The 22,235-nt window shown below is 42.7% G+C and overlaps 4 protein-coding genes across 20 annotated transcripts in view; 2 read left to right on the top strand and 2 right to left on the bottom strand.

Annotated features, from left to right (window-relative positions):
* The window catches only part of LOC107272798 (ecdysone-induced protein 74EF), an 81,309-nt gene extending 74,209 nt beyond the window's left edge, over window positions 1–7,100 (top strand). For all 14 annotated transcript variants that reach the window (XM_025090095.1, XM_025090102.1, XM_025090101.1 and 11 more), the window contains one exon: window positions 3,373–7,100. In XM_025090095.1, coding sequence (XP_024945863.1) covers window positions 3,373–3,923 — 551 coding nt within the window. In that variant the 3' untranslated portion in view covers window positions 3,924–7,100. The remainder of the gene's footprint in view (window positions 1–3,372) is intronic.
* A 455-nt stretch (window positions 7,101–7,555) lies between these two features.
* Window positions 7,556–16,406, top strand: LOC107272813 (spectrin alpha chain). 2 transcript variants are annotated; one of them, XM_015750338.2, is made up of 7 exons: window positions 7,556–7,994; window positions 8,066–8,297; window positions 8,372–11,988; window positions 12,069–12,113; window positions 12,594–15,555; window positions 15,631–15,797; window positions 15,886–16,406. In XM_015750338.2, exons 1-7 carry the CDS (start codon window positions 7,845–7,847, stop codon window positions 16,012–16,014), a joined length of 7,302 nt encoding a protein of 2,433 aa, XP_015605824.1. In that variant the 5' UTR covers window positions 7,556–7,844; the 3' UTR covers window positions 16,015–16,406. The 2 variants fall into 2 exon arrangements, with proteins under 2 accessions (XP_015605824.1, XP_015605825.1); XM_015750339.2 differs by lacking the exon at window positions 12,069–12,113 and having other exon boundaries at window positions 7,557–7,994.
* Window positions 16,407–16,410: 4 nt separating this feature from the next.
* Window positions 16,411–19,453, bottom strand: LOC107272814 (CTL-like protein 2). Of its 3 annotated transcripts, none has more exons than XM_025090090.1 (7): window positions 19,169–19,453; window positions 18,894–18,929; window positions 18,296–18,800; window positions 17,927–18,214; window positions 17,371–17,835; window positions 17,015–17,306; window positions 16,411–16,936 (listed from the first exon to the last, which is right to left on the bottom strand). In XM_025090090.1, the coding sequence occupies exons 1-7, from the start codon at window positions 19,185–19,187 to the stop codon at window positions 16,652–16,654; spliced, it is 1,890 nt and encodes a 629-aa protein (XP_024945858.1). In that variant the 5' UTR covers window positions 19,188–19,453; the 3' UTR covers window positions 16,411–16,651. The 3 variants fall into 3 exon arrangements, with proteins under 3 accessions (XP_024945858.1, XP_015605826.1, XP_024945859.1); XM_015750340.2 differs by having other exon boundaries at window positions 18,894–19,016; window positions 19,169–19,452; XM_025090091.1 differs by lacking the exon at window positions 18,894–18,929.
* Window positions 19,454–19,818: 365 nt separating this feature from the next.
* On the bottom strand, window positions 19,819–22,014 carry LOC107272815 (WD repeat-containing protein 46). The gene is made up of 6 exons (XM_015750341.2): window positions 21,875–22,014; window positions 21,089–21,780; window positions 20,696–21,012; window positions 20,309–20,633; window positions 20,101–20,214; window positions 19,819–20,020 (listed from the first exon to the last, which is right to left on the bottom strand). Exons 1-6 carry the CDS (start codon window positions 21,885–21,887, stop codon window positions 19,913–19,915), a joined length of 1,569 nt encoding a protein of 522 aa, XP_015605827.1. The 5' UTR covers window positions 21,888–22,014; the 3' UTR covers window positions 19,819–19,912.
* Window positions 22,015–22,235: the final 221 nt, after the last annotated feature.

Raw genomic sequence — 22,235 nt, 5'->3', positions numbered from 1 at the left:
GGGGGGAATGGCAAGGGGGACCGAGACGTGGGAGGAGAGGAAACGGGATGGGATGGATGGCGGCGGACCGGGAGGCCAAGGGAGAAGCCGGAGAAGGATAGAGCAGTTAAGTTAGTCTGTCGGTCAGTGACTGCCTGACTTTCCCGGCGCAGCTGAAGGTCAACTCGCCTCCCCTCTTTCCCTCTCGTCTCCTTTCCACCCCCCCTCCCGCCCTTCTCAACTCCTCGCCCATCCCTCGTCTCTACCTCCCCTCCCTTCTCCGTACTCCTCATCGGCCAACCCATCTTCCATCCTACTGTACCTCCAGCTTGCACTTCACCTCCTTCACCTATGCACTCGCTCCTACCGATTCTGAGCTACGTTCACGTAGCTTCTTTTTCTTTCCTTCTCTATCTCTCTATCTCTCTCTCTCTTCCCTTCCCTATACTCTCCTGACTCGTCGCATCTACATAATGCGCGACAATGCCACAGGATGAAGTATAGGATCGGGAGCTTTCGAGACGTGGACGTAATCGAGATTTCGTATGGGACGAGGGTTCACGGTGCTTCGAGAGATTCTCAAGGAAATTATGGAAATCGAGAATCTACGGTCTTTTGGTTGAGTCAGATCGAACGCTTTGGTTTCCACGCGGGATACGTTAATACGCCGGTGGTTTTACGTATACTCTGCACAGGGAACGTCTGTCCCGTTTATATAATTAATTTTCTGCTATGCTCTCATGTTCCTTTTTTTTTTGTCGTCGTCTTTCTCTTTGTCATTCCATCTTTTCCTTCTGTCTCCCTCTCCATATGCGATAGAGACGTAGGATATCTCCTGGGGGATTACGACTTCTCAGCCAATTATCCATCCCCGGTACACGAGAATGCGTTTCTCGCCGGTGCACTCTGCTGCATCCTGGGCTCACTTTCAGCATACCTCTTTCTTTTCAGTACAGCTCTCTCCTCCTCTTCCACGCTCGATCTTCGTCTGCTCCGCTGCCCCTTTTCCCCCCACTTGGTTTTTACCCTTCATCCTCCTATCGCTCTGCTTCCTCAACTCTTCTGTTTCCCTTTGTGCCGAGTTCTCCTCTCGCTCGCTCGCTCGCTCTCGTCTACCTTTCTGCTCTCGCGCTCTGCTCCACCTTCTTGGGCAACCCTTTCGCTATACTTGTACTTCCGGCCGTGAAGCGCTAGCGCGAAATTCTCGCAAAATAAACGAAACCGAGCCGGCAGGGCGGCGGCTGCTGCTGTTGGTTCGCGTATTTTTAACTATCGGCTCGTCGTAACGCGTCGTTTCGTTCCAAACTTCCTGTCTGCTATCAGGAAGAAAAAGTAAGTCAAATAAATGACGGTTTCCCGCACGCGTGCGTGCGTGCTCGCTCGTCCGTGTGGTTATTCCTTCTCTCTCTCTCTCTCTTTCTCTCTCTCTGTCGATGCTTCATCCGGTCGATAGAGTCGAGTCCGGGAATACGATAGGATCGGGAAGATTCCTCTCTGCGAGAACGCGCCAAAAGAAACTGAAAAAGAGATAAATAAGTGAATTCCTTGCCGTGTGCTATTCCCGTGATCGGGCCGAAGTCCCGAGGACGTCGGAGAGCCAGGAAAGATTGAGTAGAGGTTAGAGTAAGGAACGCACGTACCCACGAAGCTCCGTACCGATTTTCTCGGTTCAATGATCAGGGATACTCGAGTGTCTGTCGGTAAAGCAGTTACAGTAAGACGCTAAGAAGGTATAGGTCAGTGAAGTTTCCCCCACTAGAGTCTCCACCGGCACCGATATCATCGCAAAGCACCTTCTTCCACGCTTCTAATCCCACCACTGGCTCCGGGTACAATGTACAGTAGACCGCAACAGTCCTAGACAACGGGCCTGCGACGGATTGACTCATCTAGCCAAGTCATACCGGGCGTAAACAGAACCAGCACCGGCTCCCCCGTCGTGGCCTTCTACGTGACGTCACCCTTTTTTCCCATCATCCTCCTCCTGCGAGTGCCCAAGAGTCTTCGTGTCCTGCACGCCAAATTCGTCTCGTTGACTCAGTAAGGACACCCGGAGACGTCATGGAAGCTCATAGGCCTCGAAGAAAATACGTGTATGCAGATAAAATAGATCGTGAATACACACACGCGTCCACAAATGTACATACCGCTTAGAAGAGGTAACAGCGAGGGTGGTAAAGTTCCGATTTTAGCCCCTCCAGCCTCTCGGTAAGCGGCGGCGCTATTATGCACTAGTAGCTTGATGGCGTCACCGTGTAACCTTGGCTCGGGTCAGTCCTCTATCATACTGCAGGCAGAGCCCCGCCTCCTCTAAGTCTCCCTTTCTACCTCTCTCTCTCATATTCTCTTTGCGTCCCTCAGTCAGCGGCACTACCACCCGTATGCACGCAACCCCACGTAACGTCCAGGGCTCCCTCGACATAAACACACACGTACCTCCTGAAACAGCACCAACACCGTCTCCTGGTATCCACGCTATCCCTGCGATACTCGAGGCGAATGCGGCTTCCCCGGCCTCCTCTCTGTCGAGACTTACCACACGTCTACGCTTCCACGCGTGTATATACGCGCACGCATCGAAGAAGCTACTCCGCGTCCTCCCGGTGGGCGTGAGTATGTCGCCCGTCGACGAAACCGATACACATAACCTCCCCGTCGCTCGTGAAACATTTCCGTCCTCGCACCAGATTCGCCAATTCTCTCGACTCTTATGTTCACCTGAGCATCTCTAATCTTATTTACGTCCCAGGAGCGGTGCACAACATGGACGCGCACTATCGTGGTTACGTTGCGTTTACGTCCCGTCGGTCGTCCCGACGTATCTCGTTCACGGCGCGTATGTCAGATCGCAAGGAATCGCCCCAGACGGTTGGCTATTAATAGTTCATTGTACGCGGGTGCCCGATGGCAGCCCACTCGTATGGGATTTTTATCGCATACGAGAGCGCGTTGATCCTGCGTTAACGAGTACCGCACGGCATTCGACAATTTGGCACTAGTTCGAGCCAGTTTCTATAGTTTCTATAAAGTCCCTAGGCCGATAACGTATTCGTGAATAACGATTGTTTTTAACCAACAGTCACGCACTCCGGGAGAAGCAGGAAAATTAGTAAGGATCGAGGATCGATAATTTATGTCTGTTTTTCTCTTTGTCTCTCTCTTGCTCGCAATATATTACTATCTACCGCCACTCTTTTACTTAAGACAGAAAAGTCTTACGTGATCGCACTCTGACTTTCGTTAGTGAGACCTCTGGTGTCTTTGGGGCGAACTGTAAGAGAGCGTACGGTGGCGCCATCTCGCGGCGGTATATCGAACTAAGCGCGAAAAATCTTCACTTATCGTACTATGATCACGATACTCATGCTCTTTTCTTTTATTTTATCATTGCAGTATCGGAGAGCTACAGTAGCTACGTCAGTTCCATGTACGGCGGCGGTGGACAGTTTGCAACACCGTGTACGCCGAGTCCACCGAGGGGTCCGGGCGGTGTACCGACCAGCGTTATTCAGGCAGCGACCAGTTCCGTTTCCGACGACCTCTACCTGCTGGAACTTGGTTTCCCACCGCGACCCAAGAAGAACAAGCTCAAGAAACCCAGACAGGGCGAGGGTGCTGCCGTCAAGAGGAAATCCCGCGAAGGTTCCACCACTTATCTGTGGGAGTTCCTACTGAAGCTTCTTCAGGATCGCGAGTACTGTCCGCGTTATATCAAGTGGACGAATCGCGAGAGAGGCGTCTTCAAGCTCGTCGACAGCAAAGCCGTGTCTCGACTCTGGGGTCTCCACAAGAACAAACCGGACATGAATTACGAGACTATGGGCCGCGCGTTACGTTACTATTACCAGCGCGGGATCCTCGCAAAAGTCGACGGGCAGAGACTCGTCTACCAGTTCGTTGATGTTCCCAAGGATATCGTGGAGATCGACTGCGCGGGTGCGTGAGATAAGGCCCATCCCTCGCGGGAGCTCGGAATTCACAGGAAACAGCAACAGCAGAATTACTCGAAGAGGATATGTCGACGCAGGCTATCGGACTCCACTTCCTTCTGTAATGAACAACAGCAAGACGTACCGACCTGGCACACTCCTCAGGCAATCTAACCAGACCCTCCTCTGGCTCCGTTGTTCCTCCTTGTATTATACGATGTACACAAGAGACAGTTATACACGCATACTTACACACACGCAGATATAGGTAAACGACACGCAGGACGTTGATTTCCAAAAGTTGAAAACAAAAAAAAGTAGAAAACGGAAATTCAAGGACGCGACCGCGCTTCCCTAATCGTCAGGAATGACGCCACGTCGTTTGCCAATTTCTGTCTTGGCAGGCGTGGTGGACTTTAGAATTTTTTAAATTTTTGTACAAAATTTAGTTGATACGAAGTAAAACGCAAAAAAAGGAAAAAAAAATGATTGGCGACGTTTCGCGACGCGTGGATGTTATTGTATTTTTATTAAACGTTACGGACAAATTACTTAACTTATAGAGAGAACGTGATTTAAAGCGAATGTGTGAATGATTGCATGAAATATGGTACGTGTGGAGGAAGAAGGGGTAACAATGTCCTTTTTTTTGTGTGTATGTTTCTTGGGCGCGAATGCGCGCGAGATCGGGTAGCTGTTTGGCTGTGTGCAAGTGCGCGAGAGAGAGTACGTGACGTAAAATGAAAAAGAAGAAAATCACATTGTACATTCGATGAACGGTAAATTATTTATTGTACATTAGAGACGTTCGTACGACTTACCTAGGAAATTTGTTAAATGAGAATACGATGTGCGTGCGCGGATTTTAGGGGAGTAACAAAAGAGTATATAAATGTGAAAAAAAAAGGAGAAACAATTGAAAGGCGAAAAACGAATAATGAGCATACAAAGCGGAAAGTTTAAAAACGAAACGAAATACGAGGGCTGTGAAAAGGGTTTAAGGCGAGGCGCGTTTTAAAAGTTCTGCGGTGCGAGCTCAGGGAGGGGAATACACACTATATATATTTTTTTAAAAAATGCCGGGAGCGGCGAATGACGTTCTACTTTGAGCTGAGTTGTCAACGACGTAAGGTGCTGGCTATTACACACGAGGTCCAAGAATGTTATTTAGCAACCTAGCGTTATACTGATTCATAGAAATTATCCAGACAGACATTATATATCTCTGTATATATATAAAGTATACCTTTAGTACATATGAATATATATATATATATTATTGAATATTATATATATATTATATGAATATATATTGTATGTTATGTAGTAAATGGCGCGAATTTATGTGTATGTACGAGTTGCGTCGAACCGCGTCGCGAATGATTCGCCGTAGTTTGAAGGAAAAGCAGAAAAAACAAATACGATAAATTTTGACTTGCGTACGAAGTCTCCGTGCTGTAAAAATTAAAAAAATATCTCGATTGTAATTGTCGGACAACGAGAACGTTTTTTGAATCAGTCGGTAAAACAGGTAGACCTTTCACGAGGCTTCTCTCGTTTTCCGGTGGAGGGCAGCTTTGACGTTTTTTCGCGACGGAGGCGTCGTACTCGTTTTACAACTAAAATAAAATAAAAGGAGAAGAAATATCATTGGAGATGCTCATTTCTGATGGCGCAATAATGCCAGATTAAAGAAATAGATATATTATAAATAGGTATCACTTGAGACGCGGTAGACTTACTCCCACCCGAGGTGTAAAATAAAACTAATGACTTAGGTGGTAAAATTTAATTTATTGACGCCTCGGAACGCGATGCGTGTAAGCGCGAATGTTGTCACCTAGACATTAAGGAGTACCAATTCTTTTTTTCTCTCTTTTTGTACATACAAAGAAAAAGCCGCTTAACAGGAGAAATTATACTTTATTCACCATGAAATTTGTAACATTATATATATCGTACCGGCGTGTAAGACTCTCAACAGTGCTCTCTGACGAAAGTGGTTCTCGCCGTTGACTAATGGTCTTGAAAATTTTCCGTTTTTTTTCTCTTTTTTATAGTCAGATTAAGGAGAAAAAATATCTAAGAGCAAGACCCAAGAATCACCGTCTTATATACACTACAGTGATCCAGTGCTGCCAATAATGCCTCTAATACAGTACCAATTTGCATTTGCCACAACGTAACGTGTACGAAAAGCGCCAGGTGGAAAGAAACACCATTAGAGAAATGGAATGGGAAGGAAACAAAGGAGGAATTAGACAAAAATATATATATTCTTTATATTTATATATAAAGAATTAAATCAAACTCTTAGAATGAATTTCCATTCATTTTGTTGTTTTTTTTAAACCACTGAAAAAGGAAATGCTGGGTGCGCTCTTTATAATAGCTGAATGCATAACAAATGTTTTTGGGAACGCCAGACATACCGATGATACAAAGCAAATTGCCTTTACGTAATAACAAAGACGCGTTGCCTTCTAATGAAAAAAAAAAGATTAAAAAAAGAAACACGAGAATAATCGAATACAAGGTTTTAGTGATTCGTTGTTGTGTTACTATATCACTTTCTCCCGGTACTTAAGAGATGAAAGAAAACGAGCGTCCTCGTCTTAGGACTCTGAATTTTTTAAGTTCTTTCTCCCCCCCCCCAGCTCTTAAGATTCTTAGAATTTTTAAGAATTTCATTTTTCATCTCGACTCATTCCCTAATTTTTTGTTTTCTTGTTCTCGAAACATTTTTTTTTTCGTTTAGCGTTAATGGTAGTTCTTTGATATACGAATGGACAAATCCTTTCGTACGCATTGAAAATATACAAATATCTGTACGGGGAGTTACAAAAAAAGAATATATCACAGTACAACGGACAAAAGCGAGTATCTATTATTAATACCACGTCTATACGCGATAAAGAAATAAAAAAAGAATACTTATTAAACAATTGAATGGATACTGCAGCAAGAAAACCTATTTTTAGGTAAATTAAATTTACAATATACATAACACATTTGACTACAACTACGAAGATATTTTTAGCCGGTAAGACTCTATCTGTAATAGGGATAAATATATTATTATTTACCTGTAAAATATATGAGATACGATGAATCGACGTAAGGAACTCTAATGTAACGTTCTGTGATTCGTTGTTTGTAGGTGAAATTTAATAAAAGAACACTGTATCATAACTGACGTGTCTATGTGTCTATATACACGAATACCCTGATTTCGATGTATTTACTATGAAAATAGATTAGATAATGAAATAGTTGAAGACAATTTGACGAAATTAGAAAAATTCTTAAAATGGCCTAACTTGTTGAAATTAATTGAAGTCTGTTCACACAATGGCAATGTTTGAAACAAGTCTTTCGAAAGTAAATAATGACTTAAAATAAATACAGTAAATAACTGTAGTTTTTTAAGCAGGAAGCTAGTCATTCTGTTTTCGTAGGGTCTATCTGTGATATAGTCACGTATTTAGATTCATTACGATGCACTGACGTAACGGTTATGTATAGGAAGACTGGTAATTATTTCAGTACTGTGATTGGTCAAGGATAACTAGGTCAGCCAATCAGAGAACAGATATAACGGAATCATGTACGCACGGTTGCATAAACCTAGGCGCTGTGAGCGAAGTCGAATAGGGAGCGCCGGTGTTGAACGTCAGACGAAACGAATACATAAACGAGAGTGGATCGTGAATTTTGCTGGAAATCTTGTTACTTGTTTTCTGTGTATAATTTTATAAGGAAAAACAATCGAGAACTCTCGAAGTATTTACAAGTGTTGTGGCAGTGTGTTTTGGTTACTTCCATTTCTACGTAGTGGATAAATTATTGATTTTGGACTAGTGGCTCGCCTTTGCCACACCCTGTGGCCATTTTGGGTTTCAACCTTTAGTATCTGGAGAACATTTTACGTTCGTCATGGATCAAATAACTCCGAAGGAAGTGAAAATACTTGAGAATGCGGAGGATATTCAGGAGAGACGAGAACAGGTCCTGGGACGGTATACCAACTTCAAGTCTGAGGCACGGAATAAGCGTGACAAGCTTGAGGACTCCCGTCGCTTTCAGGTATGTAATAATTTATATTCGTTTTATTAGGTTGTTTTATTGAAGATTAATATTTAACGTTTGTTTTGCAGTATTTTAAGCGAGATGCGGATGAGCTGGAGGGATGGATCTACGAGAAGCTTCAAGCTGCCTCAGACGAGAGCTATAAGGATCCTACGAACCTCCAGGCTAAAATTCAGAAACATCAAGCTTTTGAGGCTGAAGTCGCTGCGCACTCTAATGCCATAGTTCTTTTGGATAATACCGGTTCTGAAATGATTGCCCAACATCACTTTTCAAGTGATCTCATCAGGAAGAGGCTTGGTATGTTTGATCTTTTAAAATATTTTCATAATAATTTATATCTTTTGATATTTTATGTTTTGATATCGTTACAGAGGAACTTCATCGCCTTTGGGAATTGCTGCTGTCTCGTCTGGCTGATAAGGGTTTAAAACTTCAACAGGCATTGGTTCTTGTTCAGTTCCTACGTCATTGCGATGAGGTCATGTTCTGGATTCATGACAAGGAGACCTTTGTTAACACCAATGAATTTGGTCATGACTTGGAACACGTAGAGGTTCTTCAAAGGAAATTCGATGAGTTTCAAAAGGATATGGCTAGTCAAGAATACAGAGTGACGGAAGTGAATGAACTTGCTGACAAACTTCTTCTGGATGGCCACCCAGAGCGCGACACCATCCTGCGTAGGAAGGAGGAACTTAACGAATCCTGGCAGAAACTTAAACAGCGTGCTATTCTCCGTCAAGAGAAGCTCTTTGGTGCACACGAAATTCAGCGTTTCAATCGTGATGCCGATGAAACCATGGCATGGATCGCAGAGAAGGATGTAGTCCTGTCCTCCGATGACTTTGGTCGAGATCTTGCCAGTGTACAGACCCTTCAACGCAAACACGAGGGTATCGAGCGCGACTTGGCTGCTCTGGAAGACAAGGTTGCGACCCTGGGCGCTGAAGCCGATCGTCTTGCTGCAATTCATCAAGCTGATCATTCCCAACAAATTCAAGCCAAACGCGCTGAAATTCTGCAGTCCTGGGAGAGCCTCACCGCCAAAGCTAAAGAACGCCGTTCCAAATTGGACGAATCTTACTATCTACACCGTTTCTTGGCAGACTACCGTGATCTTGTCTCCTGGATGAACGATATGCGAGCTATTATATCGGCTGATGAACTAGCTAAGGATGTAGCTGGTGCGGAAGCACTTTTGGAAAGACACCAGGAACACAAGGGTGAAATCGATGCTAGGGCCGATAGCTTTGACGCTACAACATTGGCTGGTAATCAACTTCTGGAAAGGAAGCACTACGCCGCCGAAGAGGTCGAACGGAAGTTGAATTCCCTTGCTGAGGATAAGTCATCCTTACTCAATCTTTGGGAAAAAAGACGTATCCTGTACGAGCAGTGTATGGATTTGCAGCTGTTTTATCGTGACACGGAGCAAGCCGATGCGTGGATGGCCAAGCAGGAGGCCTTCCTGGCCAACGAGGACCTTGGTGACTCCCTGGACAGCGTAGAAGCACTCATCAAGAAGCACGAAGACTTCGACAAGTCCCTTGCTGCACAAGAGGAAAAGATCAGAGCCTTGGACGAGTTCGCGGGAAAGCTTATTGATGGAGAGCACTACGCAGCCGATGACGTTGCTCAGCGTCGTCAACTTTTGCTGGAACGTAGGGCCATCCTCTTGGAAAAATCTGCGCAGAGACGTGATCGTCTAAGAGATGCATACAAGCTACAACAATTCGAGAGGGACTGCGACGAGACCAAAGGATGGGTCAACGAGAAGCTGAAGTTCGCCACTGATGACAGTTACCTGGATCCTACCAACTTGAATGGCAAAGTACAAAAGCACCAGAACTTCGAGCAGGAACTGAATGCGAACAAGACTCGCATGGAGGAGATGGTATCCACTGGACAAGAACTGATGGAAAAGGGTCATTATGCCTCAGACCGCATTCGCGCACGTACCGACGAGATCGTCTCCCTCTGGGAAAACTTGGCTCAAGCAACAGAGAAGAAAGGCGCGAAGCTTCAGGAAGCTGCTCAGCAACAACAGTTTAATCGTACTGTCGAGGACGTCGAGCTCTGGCTGTCCGAAGTGGAAGGTCAACTCATGTCTGAAGATTATGGAAAGGACTTGACCAGCGTTCAGAATCTTCAGAAGAAACACGCCCTTCTCGAAGCTGACGTAGCTTCTCATGCGGATAGAATCGACAGCATCTCCCAGGCTGCTGAACAGTTTGTTACCTATGGACATTTCGATGCAGATAATATCAAAGCTAAGCAGGAACAGCTACATGCACGTTACGCTGCTCTCCAGAGACCAATGAGCATCCGTAAGCAACGTCTTCTGGATTCTCTGCAAGTCCAGCAACTCTTCAGAGACATCGAGGACGAGGAAGCCTGGATCAGGGAGAAGGAACCTGTTGCTGCAAGTACTAATCGTGGACGTGACCTGATTGGAGTACAGAATTTGCAAAAGAAACATCAAGCCGTCCTGGCTGAGATAAACAACCATGAGCCTAGGGTAGCTGCTGTGTGCCAGGCTGGTTCAAAGATGCTTCAGGATGGACACTTCGCGGCTGAAGAAATCAGTCAGAGACTCGCCGCCCTGGATGAACACTGGGGACAACTCAAGGAAAAGGCGCGACAGCGTAAGAATGATCTGGATGATTCCCTCCAGGCTCATCAGTACTTTGCCGATGCTAATGAGGCAGAGTCCTGGATGAAGGAGAAACGACCAATCGTTCTGAACGCTGATTATGGTAAGGATGAGGATAGCTCCGAAGCACTTTTAAAGAAGCACGAAGCTCTCGTCAGTGACCTAGAAGCATTCGCTAGCACCATTGCAGCACTCAGAGAACAGGCAGCTGCTTGCAGGCAGCAGGAAACTCCTACGGTCGACATTGCTGGTAAAGAATGCGTAATGGCTCTTTATGATTATGCTGAAAAGTCACCTAGGGAAGTCTCCATGAAGAAGGGTGACACCCTGACACTGTTGAACTCCAATAACAAGGACTGGTGGAAGGTTGAAGTAAATGACAGACAAGGCTTCGTACCTGCAGCATATGTAAAACGTGTAGAGCCTGAAGCAGGACTTAGTGCTTCGCAGCAGAACCTGGCAAGAGAACAAAGCTCCATCGCAGCCAGGCAAGCTCAGATCCAGGCTCAGTACGATGACTTGCTGTACCTGGCGCGAGAACGTCAGAACAAACTTAATGAGACTGCCAAAGCCTACGTGCTGGTACGTGAAGCTGCTGAACTCGCTACCTGGATCAAGGACAAGGAAAACCACGCCCAAGTCCAAGATGTCGGTGAAGATTTGGAACAAGTGGAAGTCATGCAGAAGAAGTTTGATGACTTTCAGGCTGATCTCAAAGCCAACGAAGTGCGACTTGCTGAGATGAATGAAATTGCTGTTCAGTTAATGAGCCTGGGACAAACTGAAGCTGCGTTGAAGATCCAAACTCAGATTCAGGATCTGAATGAGAAGTGGTCCAGTCTCCAAACTCTTACTGCGGAGAGAGCCAGTCAATTAGGATCAGCCCATGAGGTCCAGCGCTTCCATCGTGACGTGGATGAAACTAAGGATTGGATTCGTGAGAAGGATGCAGCTCTGAACAATGACGATCTAGGAAAGGATTTGCGCAGCGTTCAGGCTCTTCAGCGCAAACATGAAGGTTTGGAACGAGACCTGGCAGCTCTTGGAGACAAGATCAAACAGCTAGACGAGACTGCTAATCGTCTGATGCAGTCCCATCCTGACACGGCAGAGCAAACTTATGCCAAGCAGAAGGAAATTAATGAAGAATGGACTCAGCTTACTGCAAAGGCTAATAGCAGGAAGGAAAAACTTCTGGACTCTTATGACCTACAACGTTTCCTCAGTGATTATCGTGATCTCATGGCCTGGATCAATTCAATGATGGGACTTGTTGCTTCTGAAGAACTTGCGTCTGATGTTACCGGTGCTGAAGCTCTTCTTGAACGTCATCAGGTATATACCCAAACTGATTTACCTTTATCATTTCTTTCATTACCTTCCTATTCATTGCTCAACCATCATTCACATTATAGAATCACAGAGCAGAGATAGACGCACGATACGGCATTCTTCCTGAGGTACCAAAGTGTTTGAGCATGCTATAACACTTTCGGACTTGATTCTAATACGCGACTAATCATCTACAGGAATTTTTAGCTGAAACGTACTGCGTAGATTGAGACATTGAGTATAGACATCTAGATTGTAGACAATTGTTTGCTTGTCGATAAAGTGTTCCTGGTGCGTTTCGGCTTGAAGGTCCTGTATAAAATAATATTTTCATAAAGCAAAACGTGATGCAAAATTACGTGTTGTTCTTTGTGCGATCCTACGTGTAGGTATAAATGCAACATCTATTAACAGCATTGCTATTTTGAAAGAGTTTTGTACCAGCGCTGCTGCTTATATCGATCAGATCATCATACAAGACAAGATCAGACGATTTATATAGTTATCTTCAACGACTTTCATATAAATTTTTAATTTGTATCGGTTGGCAAATTCATATTTTTATTGTATTGATTCAAACTAATTTGTTTTTGATGATTGTATTATAGGAGCATCGCATGGAAATCGATGCCAGAGCAGGTACCTTCCAGGCATTTGAATTGTTCGGTCAGCAACTCTTGCAGTCGAGTCATTACGCCAGTGTAGAAATCCAGGAGAAACTTGAGTCTATGGCAGAGGCACGTCAAGAACTCGAGAAGGCTTGGATCCAGCGACGCATGCAGCTAGACCAGAATCTAGAGCTCCAGCTCTTCTGTAGGGACTGCGAGCAAGCGGAAAATTGGATGAGCGCGAGGGAAGCTTTCTTAAGCAGTGCGGACGCTGTAGATAGTACTGATAACGTCGAAGCCCTTATCAAGAAACACGAAGACTTTGATAAGGCCATTAATGCTCACGAGGAAAAGATCGCTGCTCTGCAGACCCTGGCTGATCAGCTTATAGCTGCTGAACACTATGCCGCCAAGCCCATCGATGATAGACGTGTCCAGGTGCTGGACCGTTGGAGACACCTTAAGGATGCCCTCATAGAGAAGAGATCTAAGCTTGGAGAATCTCAGACTCTCCAGCAATTCTCTAGAGATGCCGATGAAATGGAGAACTGGATTGCTGAAAAACTCCAGTTGGCTACCGAAGAGAATTATAAAGATCCTGCTAATATTCAGTCGAAGCATCAGAAACATCAAGCTTTCGAAGCTGAATTAGCAGCAAATGCTGACAGGATTCAGTCGGTTCTTGCTATGGGTGGTAATTTGATTGAGAAACATCAGTGCGCAGGATCAGAAGATGCTGTACAGGCCAGGTTGGCTTCCATCGCTGATCAGTGGGAGTATCTCACTCAGAAGACTACGGAGAAGTCAATGAAGCTAAAAGAGGCTAACAAACAGCGTACTTACATTGCTGCTGTTAAAGATTTGGACTTCTGGCTTGGTGAAGTGGAGAGTCTGCTCACTTCAGAAGACGCTGGTAAGGATTTAGCTTCAGTGCAAAACCTCATGAAGAAGCATCAACTTGTCGAAGCAGATATTCAGGCGCACGAGGAACGTATCAAGGATATGAATGCCCAGGCAGATTCTCTTATTGAAAGCGGTCAGTTCGATGCTGCTGGAATTCAGGAGAAACGACAAAGCATCAACGAGCGTTATGAACGCATTAGGAACTTGGCAGCTCACAGACAAGCACGACTTAACGAAGCTAACACCCTACATCAGTTCTTCAGGGATATCGCTGACGAGGAGTCCTGGATCAAGGAAAAGAAACTCCTGGTAGGCTCTGACGACTACGGTCGCGATCTTACTGGGGTTCAAAATCTGAAGAAGAAGCACAAGAGGCTCGAGGCAGAACTTGGCAGCCACGAACCCGCTATTCAGGCTGTCCAAGAAGCTGGTGAAAAGCTCATGGACGTTTCTAATCTGGGTGTTCCTGAGATTGAACAACGCTTGAAGCTCCTGAACCAGGCCTGGGCCGAACTCAAACAACTAGCTGCCAATAGAGGTCAGAAGCTTGATGAGTCCTTGACCTACCAACAATTCCTGGCTAAGGTTGAGGAGGAGGAGGCTTGGATCACCGAGAAACAGCAGCTCCTCTCCGTGGAAGACTACGGCGACACCATGGCTGCTGTGCAAGGATTACTCAAGAAGCACGACGCCTTCGAAACGGACTTTTCTGCTCACGGTGAACGTTGTAAGGATATCTGTAACGCTGGTGAGGGTTTGATCAAAGCCGGAAATCATCGTGCTGACGCCATAAGTCAACGCTGTGCTCAATTGCGCAACAAACTCGACCAACTAGGAGCACTTGCAGCTAGGAGAAAGACTCGACTAAATGACAACTCGGCATACCTGCAGTTCATGTGGAAAGCCGACGTTGTGGAATCCTGGATTGCCGACAAGGAGACCCACGTCCGTTCCGAAGAGTTTGGACGTGATCTCTCTACTGTGCAGACTCTCCTCACCAAGCAGGAAACCTTCGATGCTGGTCTGCACGCTTTCGAACACGAGGGTATACAAAACATCACTGCCCTGAAGGAGATGCTCGTGGACTCTGGCCACGATCAGACTCCCAGTATTGAGAAACGTCATGCCGACGTCATAGCTCGCTGGCAGAAGCTTCTAGCTGACTCTGACGCCAGAAAGCAGAGACTGCTACGTATGCAAGATCAGTTCCGTCAGATCGAGGAACTCTACTTGACCTTTGCCAAGAAAGCTTCAGCCTTCAACTCATGGTTCGAAAATGCCGAAGAGGATCTAACTGATCCCGTGCGCTGTAACAGCATCGAGGAGATTCGTGCTCTTCGAGAAGCTCATGCCCAGTTCCAGGCCAGTTTGTCATCCGCAGAAGCTGACTTCCAGGCTCTGGCTGCTCTCGATAGACAAATCAAGAGCTTTAATGTTGGTCCCAATCCTTACACGTGGTTTACTATGGAGGCACTCGAGGATACCTGGCGCAACCTGCAGAAGATCATCAAGGAGCGCGACGTGGAGCTTGCTAAGGAAGCTCAACGACAGGAAGAGAACGACAAGCTGAGAAAGGAGTTCGCCAAGCACGCCAATGCTTTCCATCAGTGGTTGGCCGAGACGAGAACTTCCATGATGGAGGGTTCAGGATCCTTGGAACAGCAATTGGAGGCTACTAAGCGTAAAACTCAGGAGGTGCGCGCACGTCGTCAAGACCTGAAGAAGATAGAAGACCTAGGAGCAATTCTTGAGGAACATTTGATTCTGGATAATCGCTACACAGAACACAGTACCGTCGGTTTGGCACAACAGTGGGATCAGCTGGATCAACTGGGAATGCGAATGCAACACAACCTGGAGCAACAGATACAAGCCCGAAACCAGTCCGGTGTATCGGAGGATGCTCTGAAGGAGTTCTCAATGATGTTCAAGCACTTCGACAAGGACAAGAGCGGCCGTCTCAATCACCAGGAGTTCAAGTCCTGCCTCAGAGCTCTCGGTTACGACCTACCAATGGTAGAAGAAGGTCAGCCTGACCCAGAATTCGAAAATATACTCGGTAAGTAACTCACTCTTATCACTAGGCGTATCTACAACCGGCTTATTAATTATCGCTTTGTCACTGACACTCTAGATATCGTCGATCCTAATCGCGACGGATATGTTTCCCTGCAAGAATACATGGCGTTTATGATTAGCAAGGAGACTGAAAACGTCCAGAGTTCTGAAGAAATTGAAAATGCCTTCCGCGCCATTACAGCTGCTGATCGGCCATACGTTACGAAGGAGGAACTCTACGCTGTTAGTATTTTGTTTTATATGAAAAAAGAAATACGGAAAAATCACGGTGAATAATAACTTTAATATTTACATTTTTATCTGTACACAGAACCTCACCAAAGAAATGGCCGATTACTGTGTCGCCAGAATGAAACCCTACGTGGATCAGAAGACGGAACGACCGATCACGGGCGCCTTAGATTATATTGAATTTACTCGCACTCTTTTCCAGAATTAAGTTAATGGTTTTTATAGTGAGCCCCTATCGCGATATGAAACTTTAAATTATTGTTACGCAAATATTATATTTACTGCTTTCAACGCAAATGACTATTTTAATACAGCATTAATGTTCCTTCCATTACATGATTATTTCCTCACGAACTTTCAACAGATATTTTGATTTTTAGATAAAAGATAAGAAATTATTGATCGACGATAGATTGTTCTTATCAGAGACCTCTCATTTATTCGCTCTATGTATTCGAATATTTATTCGCTGATTTTATATAACTGAAGATAAAAAACGAAAAAAAAATTTAGCAGTAGAAGCTTTCCTTGTGTCTATGAATTCTTAACGGTGCTTGCTTCATTATAATCTGGCAGCAATAAAATAAATAATTAAAAATACAAGTATCTTGAATTATTTTTAATTCACAAAATCGATAAATATTTTAATTATTAATATACAGTCGACTATTCTCGTTCAATGTGCTCCAAATATTGAAAATTACAATATACAACTAACTCCTCAAACAATTGATGTTTGTGCGTCCATGACTAGCACTGACCTAATGAATCAAAATAATAAATAGCAGACTTTCTGTTACAGAAAATGAATGGCGTCTGACAATTTAAAAGAATGTACATAGGATTCAACGCCGCAGAAGTTTCATGAGTCGTTTACTCATGTAGTATGGTCTTGAACTGGAGCCATCATTTCTTTCGCAGTCTTCAAGGAAACACAAAAAAATTGTGTCTACGGCTGCTGAATGTACAGTAAAGAAGACTGTAGAAATTAAAAAGGAGCCAACGCCTACCAACAATATTGGTACAGCCCAATAATTAATTTCTTTAGAATCTTGATAGTACCACCATGTAATCCAAATGAATAATCCAGTAATTAGAATCTTTCCCAGTAGCAAGATCCAATCTGTAATCTAAAAAACAATATGGCTAACATTAGTAGTTCATGTCATTTTATAAAAAATCAAGCATCTCATTTGATATTTACTCACTTTATCTAAAACCGCAACACGGATAATATTCCTCATCAAGAGATTAAATGCATCCCTTGCGGAGGGAAAGAAATTTTTTCCATGTATGGCACACATAATGTAAGCATTACGATTTATGAATTTCAAAAAACTTTCTAGCAACCAAAAGCAGCATTTGCAACATTTCAAACACCCTCTGGCCAACTTGTTATTATATTCTTTCAATTTAGCGTCGATCGATTCCAAAAGTAATCGAATCAATCGACATATAGTTATGATTAATGAACCAAATGCTAGGGTTCCCAAGTGATACCTGTTAAATATTTAGATAAATGTCGATTATTAATTTGCAAGTATTTTTTAGTTTCAGGACGTACCTTATGGTTCTCCATATGCTGATAGACATTGTAAAGAAGGGCACATCCTCCTTTCTGTATGTCCAGTACCAGGTGGCAAACGTGCCAGCAAGGATCATTTCTCCTAATGCTGACACGAAGAAGAATAACCAGAATCCTGCGACTACATTAATTGCATGTAAGTAATTAATATACCAGGGATTATCTGTACTGATCAAGTGGCATCCAGATGAGGTGCAAGGTGAGTTTGTGGCACTGTCATAGCAATTGGCTGTAAACACATCTGGTACACAGACAGAGTTATTCGTATAGCCAAGATTATCAGGACAGACACAAGAGTCATCGTTCTCAAATTGCACTGCATAGTTTCTTATGCCTATCGATGCCAGGTAAAAGCCACCTGCCACAGTGTAGGCTAGTACAAGAAGATGCAGTATCCATGGTATAATTGGAAAGATCAAACTAGATAAAATAGAAGTCATTGCTCTGAAACAAGGAATAACAATTAATCCAATATACAACATGACCTTAGAATACTTCTGATATATCTAATTAAAATTATAGTTTATGTGCCCACTTGCTTGCTTCTTTGATAAGTTGACATGCCAAGTATATCCTGCTACGCAAGAAGATGACTACCACGAGAATAATAACTAAGATCACTCCACATAATATAGAAAATATTATCCATCCAAGTCCTCCATTTTCCGAATAATATGTATACGAAGCATATGTAGTGTAACCGAATAGACCCAATACGCCTAAAATGGTTAGAAATGCAAAAGGAGTTGCCAGCCATCTCAATAAAACAATGTAAGATAGAGAAAGCGCTCCACTAATTGCAATGATGACTAGCGTTGTCTTCCTGAGTAAGATAATCATAATTAATCATATAATCCCTGTCAACTCTCAGCATTGATACATTTTAACAATGAATTTGTATTACCAGGTAAAAAGTAAGTCGTCATATGCATTGAGAAGAATTGTCTGAGCAGTCGCTAATACTTCCACGACTCCCTTCGCCTGAGAAAGTTTTTCGTTATCGATAGTCATATTGACAAATTCATCCCAAATTGTTACAGGGATGCATCGTCCAGTAATCGAGGTGCTCCTCAGGTACCAACTGGCGCATTTATTTTTCAATATATAATTTTCTATTTCTGTTAAGTTTTTGCTGCTCAGATCTACATCAATTTTGCAAATCGTCACGTTCCTTAGCTCCTCTATAGGTAAAGTACTATTCAGGGAGAAGATGTAGTTAGACTTAGGACATTCCTTTAGACAGACCTGAGGCGTATCACATCCACTGTAAGGAGCGGAAGCCGTCAAACAGGTAGTCAAGTCAAAGAATATTAAATAAGGTCTATCCAAGACCTCAGAATCGACGCCACATTTCCGGCCTTCAGAATCTGTCGGCACCAACAATCTATTCGTATCGCCATGACTTAGTGCTAAAAAATTTTATCAATGGATGACATAAATCGATAGATTATATCTCGCTGAATGTATACTGTTAATTGCTCTTTTATTCTTTTTAAAACTACCGTAATATCCTACTGCAGCCCAGCCTGCCATAAAAGCTAGAAAAATAATTAAGCAGAAACAATCGGTGCAAGAACGTCCCTTTAAAGGTCCATTCCATCTTGGATCATATTCACATTTTTTACCTGAAAATTCACAGTACTTTATTACTAATTGATAAGAATTGAGTTATCCTATAATTACTAAGTTTAATCATACTTATTTAGTTCATAATATACGTATATATTGTATATTTTTATAGTAGACTTTATGTTACTCTCCAATTAATTGTACTTACCGTGCTTCTCGTCCTCCATGATTTAATTTCCAGATGAAATCCAGGGTTAAGATGTGTTTTTCTATATATAACTCAAGATTCTATAAACGTGTCACTTGTAATATGTAGCCCAGCGCATCGTACCACTGATGAATGTGATACTATTGCCGGCTCGAGAAATAAGCCGTGGATACTCTAGTCTGTTGGAATAAAAATATGATAAGAAGAAACTAGAGATAACTTGTGATAACATAGATTTGCCCACAAATATTATGCCCTTATCTTATCATTGTTTAAATAATTAGCAGTGTGTCAATAATTAGCAAAATGTCTTCCATTTGATATAATTTATGAATAATTTCAACCGTGCGGAAACAATTTGATTAAACATTTAACTGTTTATCCGGATTTTAATAATGATTCATTGGACAAGTGTATTTAGGTATTACATTTTTTTTTGTATAAACGTCATTTGATTCTATTAAAGGATTATATTATTTCTTCTCTTGAACTCTGCTTAATCAATCATGATTTAAATGAAGTGTTATTGATGACTCAAGTGCTGTTCATTTTTAATACTTCTATCAATGTCTTTTATTACAGAAGAAATCATTTATTGCGATTACTTTCTCGATACCTCATTCACGTGTAAAGCAAGGTTTACTGTGAGATATTTTTTAATATTTTATTTAAAAGACATATATGGTACAGTGATTAGATTGTTTTTAAATATTTTGGCAAATTGAATTGTTGACAAATGTGATATTAGTTTGTCTTGGGTAGAAATCTGTTTAATACTCCATAATCCTTTAGTTCCTCCTTTTTCTTTCCACTTTCCTCCATTTTTTGTTCTCGCATCGCTTCCGCAGTTTCCTGAAAAGAAATTGTTATACAATTTAAAGGAGTTGGTTTAATTATAATTTTCATTAGGTTGATATTTATTTTTGTCTTACCCGTCTTGCTAATTCATTCAGAATCTTTTTAGTTTTTATCACCTTTGCAGTACCACCTTTGCCTTTGGCTTTTGTCTTACGTGGTTTGAAGTCGATCTTTTTGGGCTTGACATGCTGTTTGAGGAATATGATTGATCGATATGATAACTAAGTTAATTAAAGATAATGGACATGATATTTTATTATTAGATATAGTAGGGTGACTCACCAGAAGCTTTTTCTTGGCCTCTATCTTATCTTGCAGAGTGGGAATATCCACCTCTGCTATTGTAGTTGTGTCAAGTGTGATTAATTCTGGTTGAAGTTTATCAAGAAGAGCCTTCACTTCCGCTTCTCGTCTCTGGCTCTTCGTTTGGAATGGATTCACTTCTAGAGCATCGAAATTAGCTTCTCCACTGCCAGGTACAAGAAGCGATGCAAAACCTTTAGCTGTTGTTATACCTAAAACGTCTTCGTAAGGACAGAATTGCATTCCCGTTATTCCCCAGGAAGCCTTGTGACGTAAATAAGAGGTCATTTCACCTTCTGATTCCCTGTGGTAAAAAATTCATATTAGTTTACCTTAACTGGAAATAAGATTATATCAATTTCCTACCTATAAACCTCGACTACATTGCCCATGGCTGCACCCAAAAGACCACGTTGACTGTAACAGAGTTTTTGTGCAGCAGACCTTAAAACGACAGTATGTACAGGTCCTGCTAATTGTCGTACATCCCAAACTTTCAGGGTTCGGTCTGGGCAGCTAGTGGCCATATATGTTCCATGGGGATGAATTGTACAGGATGAAATAGCCTGCTTATGGCAAAGCATCTTTGCTAGTGGCTTTTGTGAATTTGGTGACCACATGGATACTACACCATTAGAGCCTCCGACACATAGAATAGCATTACTTGGATTTTGAGTCATTACCTGTAAGTAAACAGATCTTGTAAAGTATTGTAATTGAAAGATACTAGCAGTTTCATTGCAATAATGTATAACTTACAGATATACTTCCCAATCTGGAATTGTAGCGGGAAATTATTTGTCCTATTGATACATCTAACCAAGCCAAATGTCCATCACGGGATGAACTAGCCAAGAGAAAGTGATATGGCAAAAATTCTAGCTGTGTCACTCCATTCATTCGTTTTAAGCAGTGCAATTCTATTCCTTGATTATCATAAATATACACCCATTCCTTCTGTGCTACTGCAAACATTGTTTCTATATGTAGCCATGCCACATCATGTACAGATTCCATCACATTTGTTTCACACGATAGTTTCTTTGTTACCCAATCAAATGCAGCAACATGACCCATTTTCCCACCAAGCACTAAATATCGTCCATTTCTAGTATATCTTAAACAATATGGTCCAAACTCTAATTGTAATTCAAACTGTTTTGCAGCACTTGTGATATCTACATTGGATGCAATTTGTTTTTGTTTAAACTGAGTTGTAGTTTCTCCAGCATCCTTTTCAAGAATACCATAATCCTCGGTTAAGAGTAGCTCTGTACGTGCTGCTTGCTCTATAGCATTTTCTATCACTCTTTCTTTCACTCTTAATCTCTGACGATGAATTTTATTTTTTACTCTGCTAAAACCTTTCTTCAGGTTTAATCCTTCGCCTCTTCCATACTTCTCAAGCTTTTCCTTACTTACAGGTGCTTTACCAGGATACTTGATATTTTCTAGAACATAACAAAGACAATTAATAAGATAGAAATCAATAAGTGTTCTATTACAATTTAATGTACAAATGTTAATTAAATAAAAGATACACACCTGTTTTCTCCATTATTGTTTATCTTTATTCCAAGTAAAGAGGTTACACACTATTAGAGCAAATCGCACGTGTTCAACTGTAAGTCGTCATGTTGGATGTACAGTGAACTACATTACCAATATATGGTAAATTTATAAAAGAATTTTCAATTGACAGAAAAATCATTCTGCCATTATCAATTGATTTTCGAGTACTTAGATGGGATCTTAGTATAAGGAAACTAGGGGTAGGTGCGGGTGCTATTGAGCACCTGCTAGTATAAAGTCACCCTCTGTCGGAGACATTTTGCGCGGGGATCGATGGCTAACGGGGCCCGCCGCCGGCGGCGGGCGTGGTTCCTTACGTCTAACCCACTGGGCT

Source organism: Cephus cinctus, unplaced genomic scaffold (assembly GCF_000341935.2).
Source record: "Cephus cinctus unplaced genomic scaffold, Ccin1 Ccin1_scaffold1289, whole genome shotgun sequence".
In the NCBI taxonomy this organism is placed as follows: Eukaryota; Metazoa; Arthropoda; class Insecta; order Hymenoptera; family Cephidae; genus Cephus; species Cephus cinctus.
The sequence above is the reverse complement of the archived record's forward strand: the minus strand, read 5'-3'. Positions and strand labels throughout refer to the sequence as shown.